Raw genomic sequence first — 12,445 nt, forward strand, 5'->3', positions numbered from 1 at the left:
AGCACGGGCGTGCCTCGGACTGTGGACCCGCCCGCGTTTGCCTCTGCCGGGAGCGAGCTCAGGTGAAGGGGATCATCGTTCCTGGTGTTGGGAGAATCGCGCTCCAGACCTCCAGACCCCCCGTGGGCAGCAATCCTGGCGGGGAGAGCGAGCGGCAGCCCCTGCCCTGCCCCTGGCAGCGGCTCGGTGGAGAGGTGGAGAGGTCCGAGTGTCCGAGGCCTCCAGGACGCACTCACCACGCCCCCCGGGAGTCTCTCAGGCTTGCTGTCCAGATGAGCTCAGGCCTGAGCTCATGGCGGAGCAGCTCGGCCAGGCTCGCCTACGCGCCAGCATCGGCGCCCGCTCCCTGGCCGCCCCTCGGGCTCTGCCCTGCTGCGGTCACACGTGGGTTTCTCTCTGCGGCTGGGCCCCACTCCCGCCCTACCTTGCTCAGATGGATTCACGCAGCTCTCGGCTGCTGTGGCTGAAGTATGTCACACATTTCCGATATCCTTGGCAGGTTTTCCTGTGTGTATCACTTCATATATTTTCATATTTATAAAGTTGCACAGAATATTCTTATTCACCGCAGCTCAATCGCTGGAAGAATTATTTGGGATTAATTTTTCATGCTGTTTGCAGTAACTAAATAACCTTATGTTTTTTCCTGTAGCCTTATGAATTTAGTGTGCCTCGCCTGGGAATGAAAAGCTTTCCTTATTATTATATGTTAGTTTGAAGTTCACTGACCCAGGAGATAGACCTTAGGATTTAGTTTTATAGATGCAGGTGGTTCCCACAGCATGGGAGGGGGGTTAGTTGTTGATTATTCTCTTGTTAAAATGCACACCCGGGTGAGGGCACTGCCTGCAGGCATGGCCCCGGGCTGAGGGAGCTGAGATCCTGCTTTGTCTCCTCCTCTGCAGCCACCCAGTGCAAGCACGGCGCTGTGTATGACCCCTGTGGCCCGGGGTGTGTGAAGACCTGTCACACCTGGAACGACATCGGTCCCTGCAGCAAGCCGTGTGTGGCGGGCTGCCACTGTCCAGCTGACTTGGTCCTGCACAGGGGACGGTGCATCGCGCCAGGGCTGTGTCCTCAGCGGTGACCTCCGTGCCAGCCATGGACACTGAAGCCAGGTGCCCTGGACACTGCAGTGGAAGAGCCAGGGAAGGACCGCAGAGCGTGTGTGCCTGACTGGGCACACAGTGCATATGTGTACACACATAGAGGTATAGCCATATTCAAGCGTTTCGTCATTTATACGGACTGTAGTGCAGCACTGTATGTATATTTTTTGCTATAAAACAGGTTTTGTTTCTAGGATCCCATTGGATGTTGTGTATAAGGACAGCAAGTGTGTTTAATTTAATAGGCAGCACGCAGACTTCACTGATGGCTGTGACATCCACACATTTCTCCTTCTTAAGGAAGTTTGCTAAGGACCCTCAGCTGCCTGCCAGCATTCATTTTAGCTTGGAGTCAGTGTTTGTCACCGAGTGGAAAATGTGTTTCTTTGGAGAAAGGCATACTTATTTGGGGACGTTTCATGTTTCCGAAGAAAGGAGTGTGTGCCCGAGAGAGGGCGGACGACTGGGGACAGGCCCTGACATTGCCTGCAAAGCAAGCAAGGGGAGGGGTTGCTGTCTGGCACTGTTTCCAAAACTGGCTGTCACCAGGAAATACGGATGTGTCACTAGGGCGCAACCAGAGGTGGAGCGGTTTCTTGCGGTCTTTGCAGGTCCTCGAGCCTCCTAATTTCTCTGCGTGTGGCAGAGGTGGCCGTGTGTCATGCGTCGAGATGGAGGAGTATCCGGGTGCCGTGTTCATGTTGGCACAAGAAGGTGCTCAGTGGGTGAAGAACCTCCCTGTCTCTGACTCAGAGCCATCGGTGAGGAGATGGAGGCCTCTGCCCCTGTGATGTCCCACGCGTGAACAGAAAGCCTTCGACTGTCTCCAGGGGGCTCCCGTCCAGTGCTGTCAGCGACCATGAGTGTGCCGCACTTTTAGACAGGAGAGGCTCACTGACCAGTTGCTCTACGTCATTCCGAATAAAGCATGTCCCATGCACTTTGCAATTTACCCATGACGTCGCTCCCACTTACCACGTGATTTTCCTGACTTTCATTTTCTGTTAAACAAGTGAAATGTCAGCAAAAACAAACCCACTGATTTCTAAAGACAAAATGTTCTGCACTGTAGTAAATAAATGGATGAAGTTTCAGCCAAAGCATTTTCTCCTGTGAGACGTCCTGTATTATACTTTATAAATTAGCTGTGTCGACTTCAGGTTTGTCCACTTTAATAGTTGTATTTAGTCATAATTGATAAACCCTCCATTAGCTTTTATAGATAGAGAGCACTACTAACAGATGATAGAAAATGCCTCCATCTGGCAGTCGGAGTACTAGCCTTGCTGTCAAGGGCGCGTGTGTCCTTAGCATTCCGACAGCAGAGGCATCGCTGCGGCTCCTTCCTGAGCGGCTAGTGTCTGAGGGACCGGACACGGTCGCCGTGTAAAGCTGTGTTCTGCTCCTCACGTCGCCCTTCACGTCTTGTCCTCTGTTTATCCATGTACACGCTCTTCATTCTCCTTTCACTAGATGGAGTGGGCCCTGGGCTAGGACAAGGCCAGAGGGATGTAGCAGTCCACTTAATCCTGTTGTTGTTCAGCCCTTGGCGGGGCAGAAAGCCAGTGCTCCCCTTGCTCCTCCCTGTAACTCAGTGAGATGAATTAAAAGCCTTTGGTGATGTTACTAATTTTGAAGCTGTGCCTCCCTCTTAGGGTCCAGTGGAGCCTCTGGAGCGCATGGTCTGCAGACTTCTACCTCCAGGGCAGGCACTTGTGCCCACTCCAGTCCTCAGAGCCCTCGCCCCATTCACCCAGCCCCAACCAAGCCTCCCTGGACTCTGCTCACACAACGCTACCTGTGAAGCAGGTGGGACAGGGCCTGTATGTTTCAGGTGCTTTCCCAGGCACCAAGGATTCAAAGGCTCAATTAGGCAAGTAACTGTGGCAAGGCCATGTGGACATTGTCTTCCCAGCAAGCTCTGTAGCATGAGCGGCAGCCTGTCAGGAGGTTCCTTCTGCACACAGAGTGTGCGTATTTCTACACTGAGCACAGACCTGTGTTCATACTACACTCATGGGCAGGCTTTCCAAAGATAGCCACAGCATTTTGCCCTGTGTGCTCTGCTCCAGTGTGACGTGGCCAGGCCCGCACAGCTGGAGCCAAGTCTGACTCCCTTGCGGTGAGTGTGGGCTGCCCTGGTAACTTCCTTCTAACCAGCAGGTGTGGCAATCTCAGCCCAAGAGTGTGGTTCCAGGTGACCATCCCAGGTGAGCACAGCCTTCTGCCCCAATCGGCCATGGGTAGGGGACTGGAGAAGCCTCCAGAGAATTCCAGCCCCAGCCAAGGGGCATCCCCAGCTGAGACCATCCTCCAAGGGTCTCTCACACCTCTACATATGTGCAACACAAAGCACCACCGCCTTTGTCCGTCCCAGGTTATCATTTGGAAGATGCTGACAGAGCAAACAGCCCAAAGAAAGAGACTGTGCCACCCTCTGAAGCACGGGGCAAGCTTGTTTTCAGCCTTGGACAACAGAGATAGTGTCCTTTTTAATAAAGATATTGTCTTGCTTGGGCTTACGCAGGCAGAGTAGTGCACCATTGTATGAAAATACCACATTTTCTTTATGCATTCATCTGTTGATGGACATATAGGCTGCTTCCAAGATTTTCCTACTATGAATTGTGTGCTATAAACATAGATATGCATGTATCTCACCATATACAGTGATACCTCAGTTGCCAAGCTCAGTTTCTTCCAAATTCATGTGCAAACACTGAAAAGTTCTAGAATTAAACATATTTTTCCCATAAGAAATAATGGAAAATAATTGGTTCTCAAGCTAAAAATTACACTTATAAATTCACTTTGCCAGAACTTTAACAAATTTTGCAATGATTTCTTTCTTTAACTCTATCATGGTTCTGTTTCCCTCTTAGCTTTACTGTTGCTCTCACTAACTTTCTTTGGAGCCATGGCTAAATATTTTATGCAAATAAAGCACACAAAAAAGCACAGTGACGAATGTTTGATGCACTGACACACTGTACATTGTCTGGGTGAGAGCAGGCTTAGACTAAAGCTCCCCCTTTGTGTCCCTGGTGAGATGCCACGCATGACTCCCTCTTGGGCCACAGAGGTTTGTTCAAATTGGATTTTCAGTCCAACTTGTAACAAAGTTATGAACACTAAGCAGATTTTTGAATTTTGCTGTTCAAGCAGTGGAAAGTTTGAGCTTGGAGTCATTCAACAACCAAGGTCTCACTGTGTTAAACTAAAATCTAAATGGATCAAAGATCTAAATGCTAAAACAGAAACAACCTGCTGGAAGACAAAATAGGTAAAACTCTTGAAGACATAGGCGTGGGCAAGGACTTTCTGAACAAAACCCAAATAGCACAAGAAATAGTAGCAAGAATCAACAAATGAGATCATATCAAATAAAAAAATCTTTGCACAGCACAGGAAACAACCAACAGACTGAAGAGACAACCTCAGAATGGGAAAATGATTTTTTCCAGCTATTCCTTAGATAAAGGACTATTATCTAGAATATACTAAGAACTTAAAAAATTCAATGACTCAATCACAAAAATAGGCAAGTGAAATGAATAGACACTTCTAAGAAGAAGCACGAATGGCCAATAGATACGTGAAGAAATTCTCGGCACTGCTGACCATTAGAGAAATGCAAATTAAAGAAACACTGAGATTCCATCTTACCCAAGAAAGAGTGGCCATCATCAGGAAATCAAATAATAACAAATGCTGGAGAGACTGTGAGGGGAAGGTCATCTTCTACACTGTTGGACGAACTGTAAGCTGGTGCAACCACTGTGGAAATCAGAATGGAGAGTTCTCAAGAACCTAAAAGTAGAAATTCCACTTGATCTATTTCCCTTCTAGATATATTCTTAAGAGAGTGAGAGATGGCACAGAAACAAACTTATGGATTGATGGAACAGAAGAGAGGATGCAGAAAAAATCCCAAGCACATTCAGCAATTTGATTTTTGATAAAGGGGCCAAAAGCATACCCTGGAGGAACGATGGCCTCTTTAATATGTAGTGCTGGGAAAATTGGCTGTCCACATGCGGAGGATTGAAGCTAGACCCACATGTCTTGCTAGACCCTAAACTGAAGACAACACAGTCCTTTTTTTTTCCCCATTAAGTTTATTGGTACATTTTCGGTATAAAATACAGTTACATTCATCATTGGGATCTTGTACCATTACATGAGTCTCTTGGTTCTTATTTTTTTCCCCTTCCCTTGCCCTCCCTTCACCCTCTCCACCCATCCCTATTTGCAAAGACCTTGTTTCCATTTTTTTTCCCCTTCTCATATTTTTTCCTTTCCCTTTTTTTCCCTTCCCCTACCCCTCACAATTCCCCTGCTCTTTTAGACCTTTTCTTCCTGTTACACAATATCAGTTATACATTTTTTAAATTACAATATTAAGATCTAGGAGACATTACCACAGATTTTACAGAATTTAAAAGGATATAGAAAGCATATTACAAAAATCTTTTTTGAAATAAATTTGACAACTTCTAAGAAGTACCTTGGAAGACAAATTAATGAAACTAACTCTGGAGGAAATATAAAATTTGAATAGCACCTATTAAAGAAAGTATATTCCTAGCTTGAAAACCTACCTATATGACAACAGCAGGCTCATAAACATTTTAACTGATAAATTATATCAAACAATTAAAGCAGAAAAAAGAAGGAACACTTCTCCCCTCATTTAAGGAACTCAACATTGTGCTAATCCTAAAACTGGATAAAGATAATAGAAGAAAAAGTATGAACATTGATAGAAATTTGTACAACAAAACAAACTATTAGAAGTCAGATCTGGCAGGATGTAGAAAGTGGTTTTGTTATAGGGATGGCAGTGTTGGTTCAGCATTGGAAGATCCACTCCAAAAAGTCATCATTTTAACAGAGGAAAGGAAAAAAGCCACATGATCCTGTCACTAGTTGGAGAAAAGGTATTGGACTAAATTATACAGCTGTTCATGGTAAAAGCTATCAGGAGACTAGAAGTAGAACAGAAACTTCTCAACAGATTAAAGACATATACTCCATTTTTCCAGTGAGAATGCCTTATATGAATGGAGAAGATAGAATGCTTTCTCCTTAAGGTGGGGAACAAGGGCAGATATGCTTACTCTTTATCTGTCCATTAAACTTTGAAACCTAGGCCCCACCAAAATAGTCTGGCAATAAAATGACACAACTAAGATAGGATTGGCAAGGTAGAAGCAAAATCTTTATATGTAGATGAAATGATCATCTACAGAGAAAATACTAAGAAATCTCTAGGAGGCCCTAGAACTTGCATTTGAATTTAGCAGGATTAGAAAACACAAGGTATATATAAAAATTCAGGTCTGTGTATACTTGCTGTAAATGAAGAATTGGATATTGAAATTTAAAAGTTATGTAGGAGTACAAAGGACCTAGAAAAGTTAAAAACAAAAATAGTGTTGGAAGACATTTAGCAACCAATTTTAAGACTTCTTCTAAAGCTACAGTAATCAAGGCAGTGTTGGTGTAAGGAAAGACATATAGATCATTGGAATAAAACAGAGAATCTAGAAATAGAACCACACATATATGGTCCACTGAGTTTTGGAAGATTATTTAACATTAGCATTTTATAGAATATAAACTCGATTCAAGAGCCGAGGAAGAGATAGTGTTTGCAGCAAACGGCACTAGAACATCTGGTATCTGTATATAAAAAACTAACCTCAACCCTTTTTTTCCATACGTGAAAATAACTTGAAGGCATCTATAAACCTAAATAAGAAAGCCTAAAAGTATAAAACTTTAAGAAGAAATTATAAGAGAAAATATTTATGAATTCAGGGTAGGCAAGAACTACCTAGGATAAAACAAACATGATGTATAAAAGAAAAAAATTGATACATGAGATTCCATCAAAATTTAGAACTTTAAATGACATCATTAAAATGAAAAGTAGTCCTTAAACAGACCATATTTCCAATGCATATAACCTATGAGCAGAATATATAAAGAATTCTTAGAGCTCATTAATAGACAACCCAATTAAAATGTAGACATAAGAAGATGATAAATAGCCAGTATAGCACAAGGAATGGTGTGCAACTCTAGAATCAGAAAAATACTAATCAGTGCAATAATAAGATTGAATTATACACTCATTAGGGAGATGAAGTTAAAAGTTTTAAAAGCCTTGTCATGACTTTTTCTTTTTGTTGGATTCTCCCCCTTTGTGTTTAATTTGTCATGCCCAGTGGATTCTGCTGGGTTTCCTGGGGTTGTGATCCTCATTGTCTTTTCCTAGGGTATTGTCTAAAATTTTTTGGAGTGTCGGTTTGGTATTCATGAAGTTCCTGAGGTGCTCTTTGTCATGAAAGAATCTTATTTCTCCATCAATTTTGAAAGATAGTTTTGCAGGGTACATCAGTCTGGGTTGGAGGCTGTTTTCCTTTAGGGCTTGAAATACATCACTCCAAGCTCTTCTTGCCTTGAGGGTTTGCATTGAGAAGTCTGCTGTGATTCTGATGGGCTTTCCCTTGTATGTGATTTGTTTCTTTTCTTTCACTGCTTGTAGAATTTTGTTCTTCTGTTGGATTTCTGGAATCCTAACTATTATATGCCTATGTGTAGATTTCTTTTGATCAAGGCTAGCTGGAGTCCTATATGCCTCACTTATCTGTATGTCAAGTTCTTTTCCCCTCCTTGGGAAGTTTTCTGCCATCACTTCTGTGAAGAGTTTTTTTATGTCATCTGCACTCTCTCCTGTTTCTTCATTGACTCCAATCAGTCTTATGTTATTCTGCTTTGCATTGTCTAGCAGCTGCTGGATTGATTTCTCGTGTTCCCTTACAATTTTAAAGCAATTTTTCTTTTCCTCTTCACTAATTGCAATCTTATCTTCTATATGTGAAATTCTATCCTCACATTGGTTCATTCTGCTGCTTAGACTTTCGATGGAGTTTTTAATCTCTTGGAAATCTGTTTGTATCTGTTTTATGGATTCCATTTGTTTCCTATGTTGGGAGTCCATCATGTTCCTCAGATCCTCTATTTTTTATCTGTGTCCTCTCTAGATTTATTAATCATGTCTTGCCCCATGAGCAAAATCTTTGCTGTTATCTGAGTGATTATTTCTGATTTCATTTTTCCCAGATCCTCTTTTGTTGTCAGTTCAGAGAGTCCAGGTGGTTGAGTATCAGATTGTTCCATCTCATTTCCCTTTGGGGTTGCTGTAGGTGATCCAGAAGTCTGTTTCTGAGACTTGTTTACATGTCTTCTCATTTCCATGGGAGGGGGTGCTTCTGGCGCCCTCACAGCTCACCTTCTCTGCCCTAGGAGCTTGGGATGGCAGCGGGGGAGCTTCCTTCTGGGTTCTGGGACCCACTGAGCTTCTCTACCCTAGGAGCCTGGGATGGAGGTGGGGACCTTCCTTCCGGGTGCTGGGACCGGCTGAGCTTCTCTGCCCTAGGAGCCTAACACAGTACTTTTTAAACAAGCGCCGTGTACTGTATGCTGCTCATGCTGGTACAAAGTCCTTTTTAAGTATGCTTAGTGCCATCTGCTGGCAGAATTTTTTCGAACGTTGCTGTTCAAGTAGTGCAAAGTTCAAGCTTGGAACGTTTGTTCTAAAATTTGTCCCAAGATTACCCACAAAGTCTTAGGGTGTTGGTTTGCCCATGTTTTAATCAAAAATAGAAAAAACAGAGAACTCAAGGGCACCGCCGTGCTTTATTGATTTCTCAGCTGTGATGACCCCAGTGCCAGCTCCATCCTGCCTCTCTTTGTCCACCGCCTCTGCTGTCCCTCCCGGCCGGCTCCCTCCTCCAGGGCTGCATCCTGCCTCCTCCCCAGTGTCCTGCTCCTCCCTCTACAGTGGTGGCCAGGTCCCTCTGTCCTCTCAGCCCGTTGAGGTCGGGCCTGTTCCTGTCCGCCCTGCCTCATCCCCCTCTCTCTGCCCAAAGTTGCCCCTCCCGGAAGCCGGTCCTGACCACGCCCTTGGTCACCACTAAGGAGTCACACTGTTTGGTCATCACCACGTTACCTCTTCGTTACCTCTTCGTCTTACTGGGCTGTGATCCGCTTTCCTCCATCCTCCTTTCCACCTAGCTGGTATGTAGCACATAGTAGGTGCTCAGTGTCTCACAAAGGAGCAAAGTGGAAAATAACTCAATAAAATACAGAAAACTTTGAGGATAGGTGGGTGGTCATCCCCTTGGGACACTGGCACTGTTTGCTGAATCCATCCCCCGTGCATCAGCATTTTCTCAATTCTTCTGTAAGATCTAACCCTGTATCGGGCGCTCTGGGGACCAAGTTCAACCTTAGTGTGCGAATTAAGAGTGGGTTTGAATCGCTGCACCGCCACTTCCTAGTGGAGCAAGTTACTTAACACTTTAAAAGGTCTTCATCTGCCGAATGGAGGTGTCGACGGCATCTCCCTCAAAGCAGTGTTTTGAAGAATAGAATAGTGCTGTGCATGCGGCCTGGAAGACAGGGTGCATGTTGGCCTGGAGAACCTGGAGCCCAGGTCTGACTGGGATCAGTACCGAGTGCTCCCCGCTGTGAGTCAAGGTGGATCCCATCCTCCACTCCACACCTGCTCCTCCTGTGGGGACCGCCTGGCCCTCTGGTCTGGTTTCACGTTGGGCTGTGCCGACACGGGGATGTTCCTGTGGTACTCTTTCTTCAGCACGGCTCATGCGTGTCTGATTTGAAACTGCCGCTGTCCAGCCTGGCCACACTAACTGAGCGGACACTGCCTTGTGTGGGACCACACGGGGCGGGGTTGTCCTGGCTTTACCTTTACCAGAGTGGGTGTCACCTCCTGGAATAAAACATGCCAGCAAGCTCAGGGCCCAGAGGCCTGGCTCCTTGCTAGCTTCTCACCAGCGAAGGCAGAGCAACCAGGTAGGAGAAATGACTTGATTCCTGGCTGGAAACCAGGCCGGGCCATGAGGGAGCTGGTGCTCCATGCACACATCCATCTAACGCCCAGCCCCGCCTCACAGTCTCACAGGAGAGAGAAAGTCAGCTGGCTCCCTCTACTTTCAAGTGGCCTTTGGTTTCCTGCTCTTGTGGAAGCTTGAGAGAGCCCGAAAATGAAAAGGCGAACACAGGCCAGGCCTACGGGCAGGGTCTTGCGCTTTCCCTCGCCGAAGCCAGGTGACAGCGGGGCAGGGGTGCTGAGAGAGGGCCGTGAAGAGGCAGCTGGGACAGGACAGGCTGCCTGAGCTGGTGGAGGGCTCGCTGGACCCCTTCACGTGGCTGCTGGGGCCATGGCGTGGGCACAGTAACGGGAAACCTGGTCAGCGCCTGGACGGGGCCCGGTCCCACCCCACCCAGCTTTCCCACTCTGCCCTCTATTAGTGGAGGTAAGCATGAAATCCTGACTGACGCGGTCCTGTCGGGACCAGACAAGGGAGGTTTAGCCAGTTTTGGAACAGAGGAGCAGGCTGGGAGGGAGGCCTTTAGGGTTACCAGCTCCCAGACTTCTGAGGAGTATGTGGGGTCCGTCGTCCCATTTAGGGTGCAAGGGACCTAATGACGGCCTCACACAGACCCTGGCATGAAGGAAGGCTGGACCTGTCAGGCAGCAGGCTGTGGGGAAGGGGAGACTCAGCAGTGACTGCAAAGAGGTGAGCTGCGTTTGACAGGGTGAGAGCAGAGGACTTAGAGGTGAGGGTTCTGGTTCCCCCAGAAGTCTGAGTCTGACTGTCTTCTGTGAGGGGCCTTCCGTACAGTAGTTCAAAGGGGCTTAGCATGGTGGGTTGCAGGGGAGACCTCTCAGCTCGAGGAGCGCCAGGCCCAGAGGTGGACCCAGCGGTGTTGTGTTTGGATTGTGAGTTTAGTCAGTGTGCTTTTAAAGATCCCATTTGCCCTTTCTGCTTTCCCCAGTGACTGGGGGTGATAAGGAATATGAAATCGGCGGTTTATACCGAGTGATTTTGCCAGGTGTTGAGCAATCTGAGAGGTCAGTGCTGTCCCATCATCTGACTGCAGGGAGGCTGGGAGCCCAAAACTTGGAATGATCTCAGTTAAGAGAGCATCAGCCACAGGGGAAGCCCTTTCCTGGTGGTGGGGAAGGCTTCTGTCCACCCGGTAAAAGTATCCACTGGAACCAGTAAATAACGGTTAGTGGAGGGGCAAGTGAAATCTCTTTGCCAGTCCTCAGCTGCCAGATGGCCTCTCCCTGGTGTGTGGGAGAGGGAGAGGGGCTGGGGCTGGTCTGGGGAGAAGTCCGCCGACAGAGGAAGCAGTCCTCTGCGAGCTGGGGTAGGTGTCTGCCGTCTGCGGGGTCAAGTGTATGTGCGTCTCTGGACAACAGGCTAGGGAAAGAGGTCCTCTGTGAAAACGGGAACAAAATCCATAAGGGGAAGACATGAGCAGTCTCAAGGGGGGCCAGGAAGGGGTGGGGGACCAGCAAGTCCCCTCGACTTTTGCCCCATAAAGGCCACCAAAATGTTGGGGAAAAGGAGGGAAAATCCTAGAGCATTTAAGCCATTCATTCTACTGCTTTGGTAGATGATATCCATGACCAGCAACATCCAACTAGTAGCACTGGCTGATGCAGGAACTGATTATTTACCTTTGCGAGGAGCTATCTTCAAAGAGTTTGAATTGTACATTTCTGCTTTCTCATGTGAATAATTTAGGGACTCGGGAAGCATGAGGACAAGTAAAGCAGAGGGGAAAAAGCAGGCCCAGTGGATCATGAGGATGGGTAGTCCATCGATGACCCCAGGTTCAGTTGGAAGCACGGGTCACTGCATGAGAGCGAGGCCAGGTTGACTGAGCTGCTACTCGACCGCTGTGGAGGAAAAGTCTGAAGAGCGCTGGGAACCAGCCACAGTGCTAGAGGAAACAGCCAGATGCTGCTGAAAGATAATAACCCCAGAAATCCATGATTATAGCTCCTGAGTGCTAGGCTGCTTCTCCATCGTGTAATTTAATCTTTAGCACATTTTAGTGGAGTTGCTTTACAGATGAGCCAGGGGAGCCTCAGAGCCCTGAGGGTCTTTTCTGGGCCCTCTAGAAAGGGGCAAGGCTGGCAATTAGGCTTTGCTCTGTCTGACCTCTTGGTGCAATCAAACAGAAGCCAAAGGGCCCTGGTGGCATCAGTTATTGAAGCGAAGGCACTGGGGACGAGTTATTTATGTTTGGGCCAGGTGGAGCAGGACACACAGGGCAGGGGAGGGCTGCCTGAGAATAGAAGTGCTGGGCATCCTGCAAGGACAGAGTGAGACAAAAACCTTGCAGTTAGAGAAAGCAGGTTCCAAAGGCCACTGCAAGAAGGGTCTCAAAAGTTACGGACCAAGGAAATCACCCAGCCCATCGCATGCCTGCCCTTCTCAGGCTCA

The 12,445-nt window shown here is 47.0% G+C and overlaps 1 protein-coding gene across 8 annotated transcripts in view; it reads left to right on the forward strand.

Moving 5' to 3' along the window:
• LOC147828384 (BMP-binding endothelial regulator protein-like) overlaps positions 1 to 2,212 on the forward strand; it is a 211,840-nt gene extending 209,628 nt beyond the window's left edge. For all 8 annotated transcript variants that reach the window (XM_087210127.1, XM_087210125.1, XM_087210126.1 and 5 more), the window contains one exon: positions 906 to 2,212. In XM_087210127.1, the coding sequence (XP_087066253.1) occupies positions 906 to 1,087 (182 nt within the window). In that variant the 3' untranslated portion in view covers positions 1,088 to 2,212. The remainder of the gene's footprint in view (positions 1 to 905) is intronic.
• The last annotated feature ends 10,233 nt before the right edge of the window (positions 2,213 to 12,445 follow it).

The sequence above is a fragment of the Heterocephalus glaber genome, unplaced genomic scaffold, assembly GCF_053883595.1.
Source record: "Heterocephalus glaber isolate CG9 unplaced genomic scaffold, H.glaber_assembly_v1.0 deba00001111, whole genome shotgun sequence".
Taxonomy (NCBI): Eukaryota; Metazoa; Chordata; class Mammalia; order Rodentia; family Bathyergidae; genus Heterocephalus; species Heterocephalus glaber.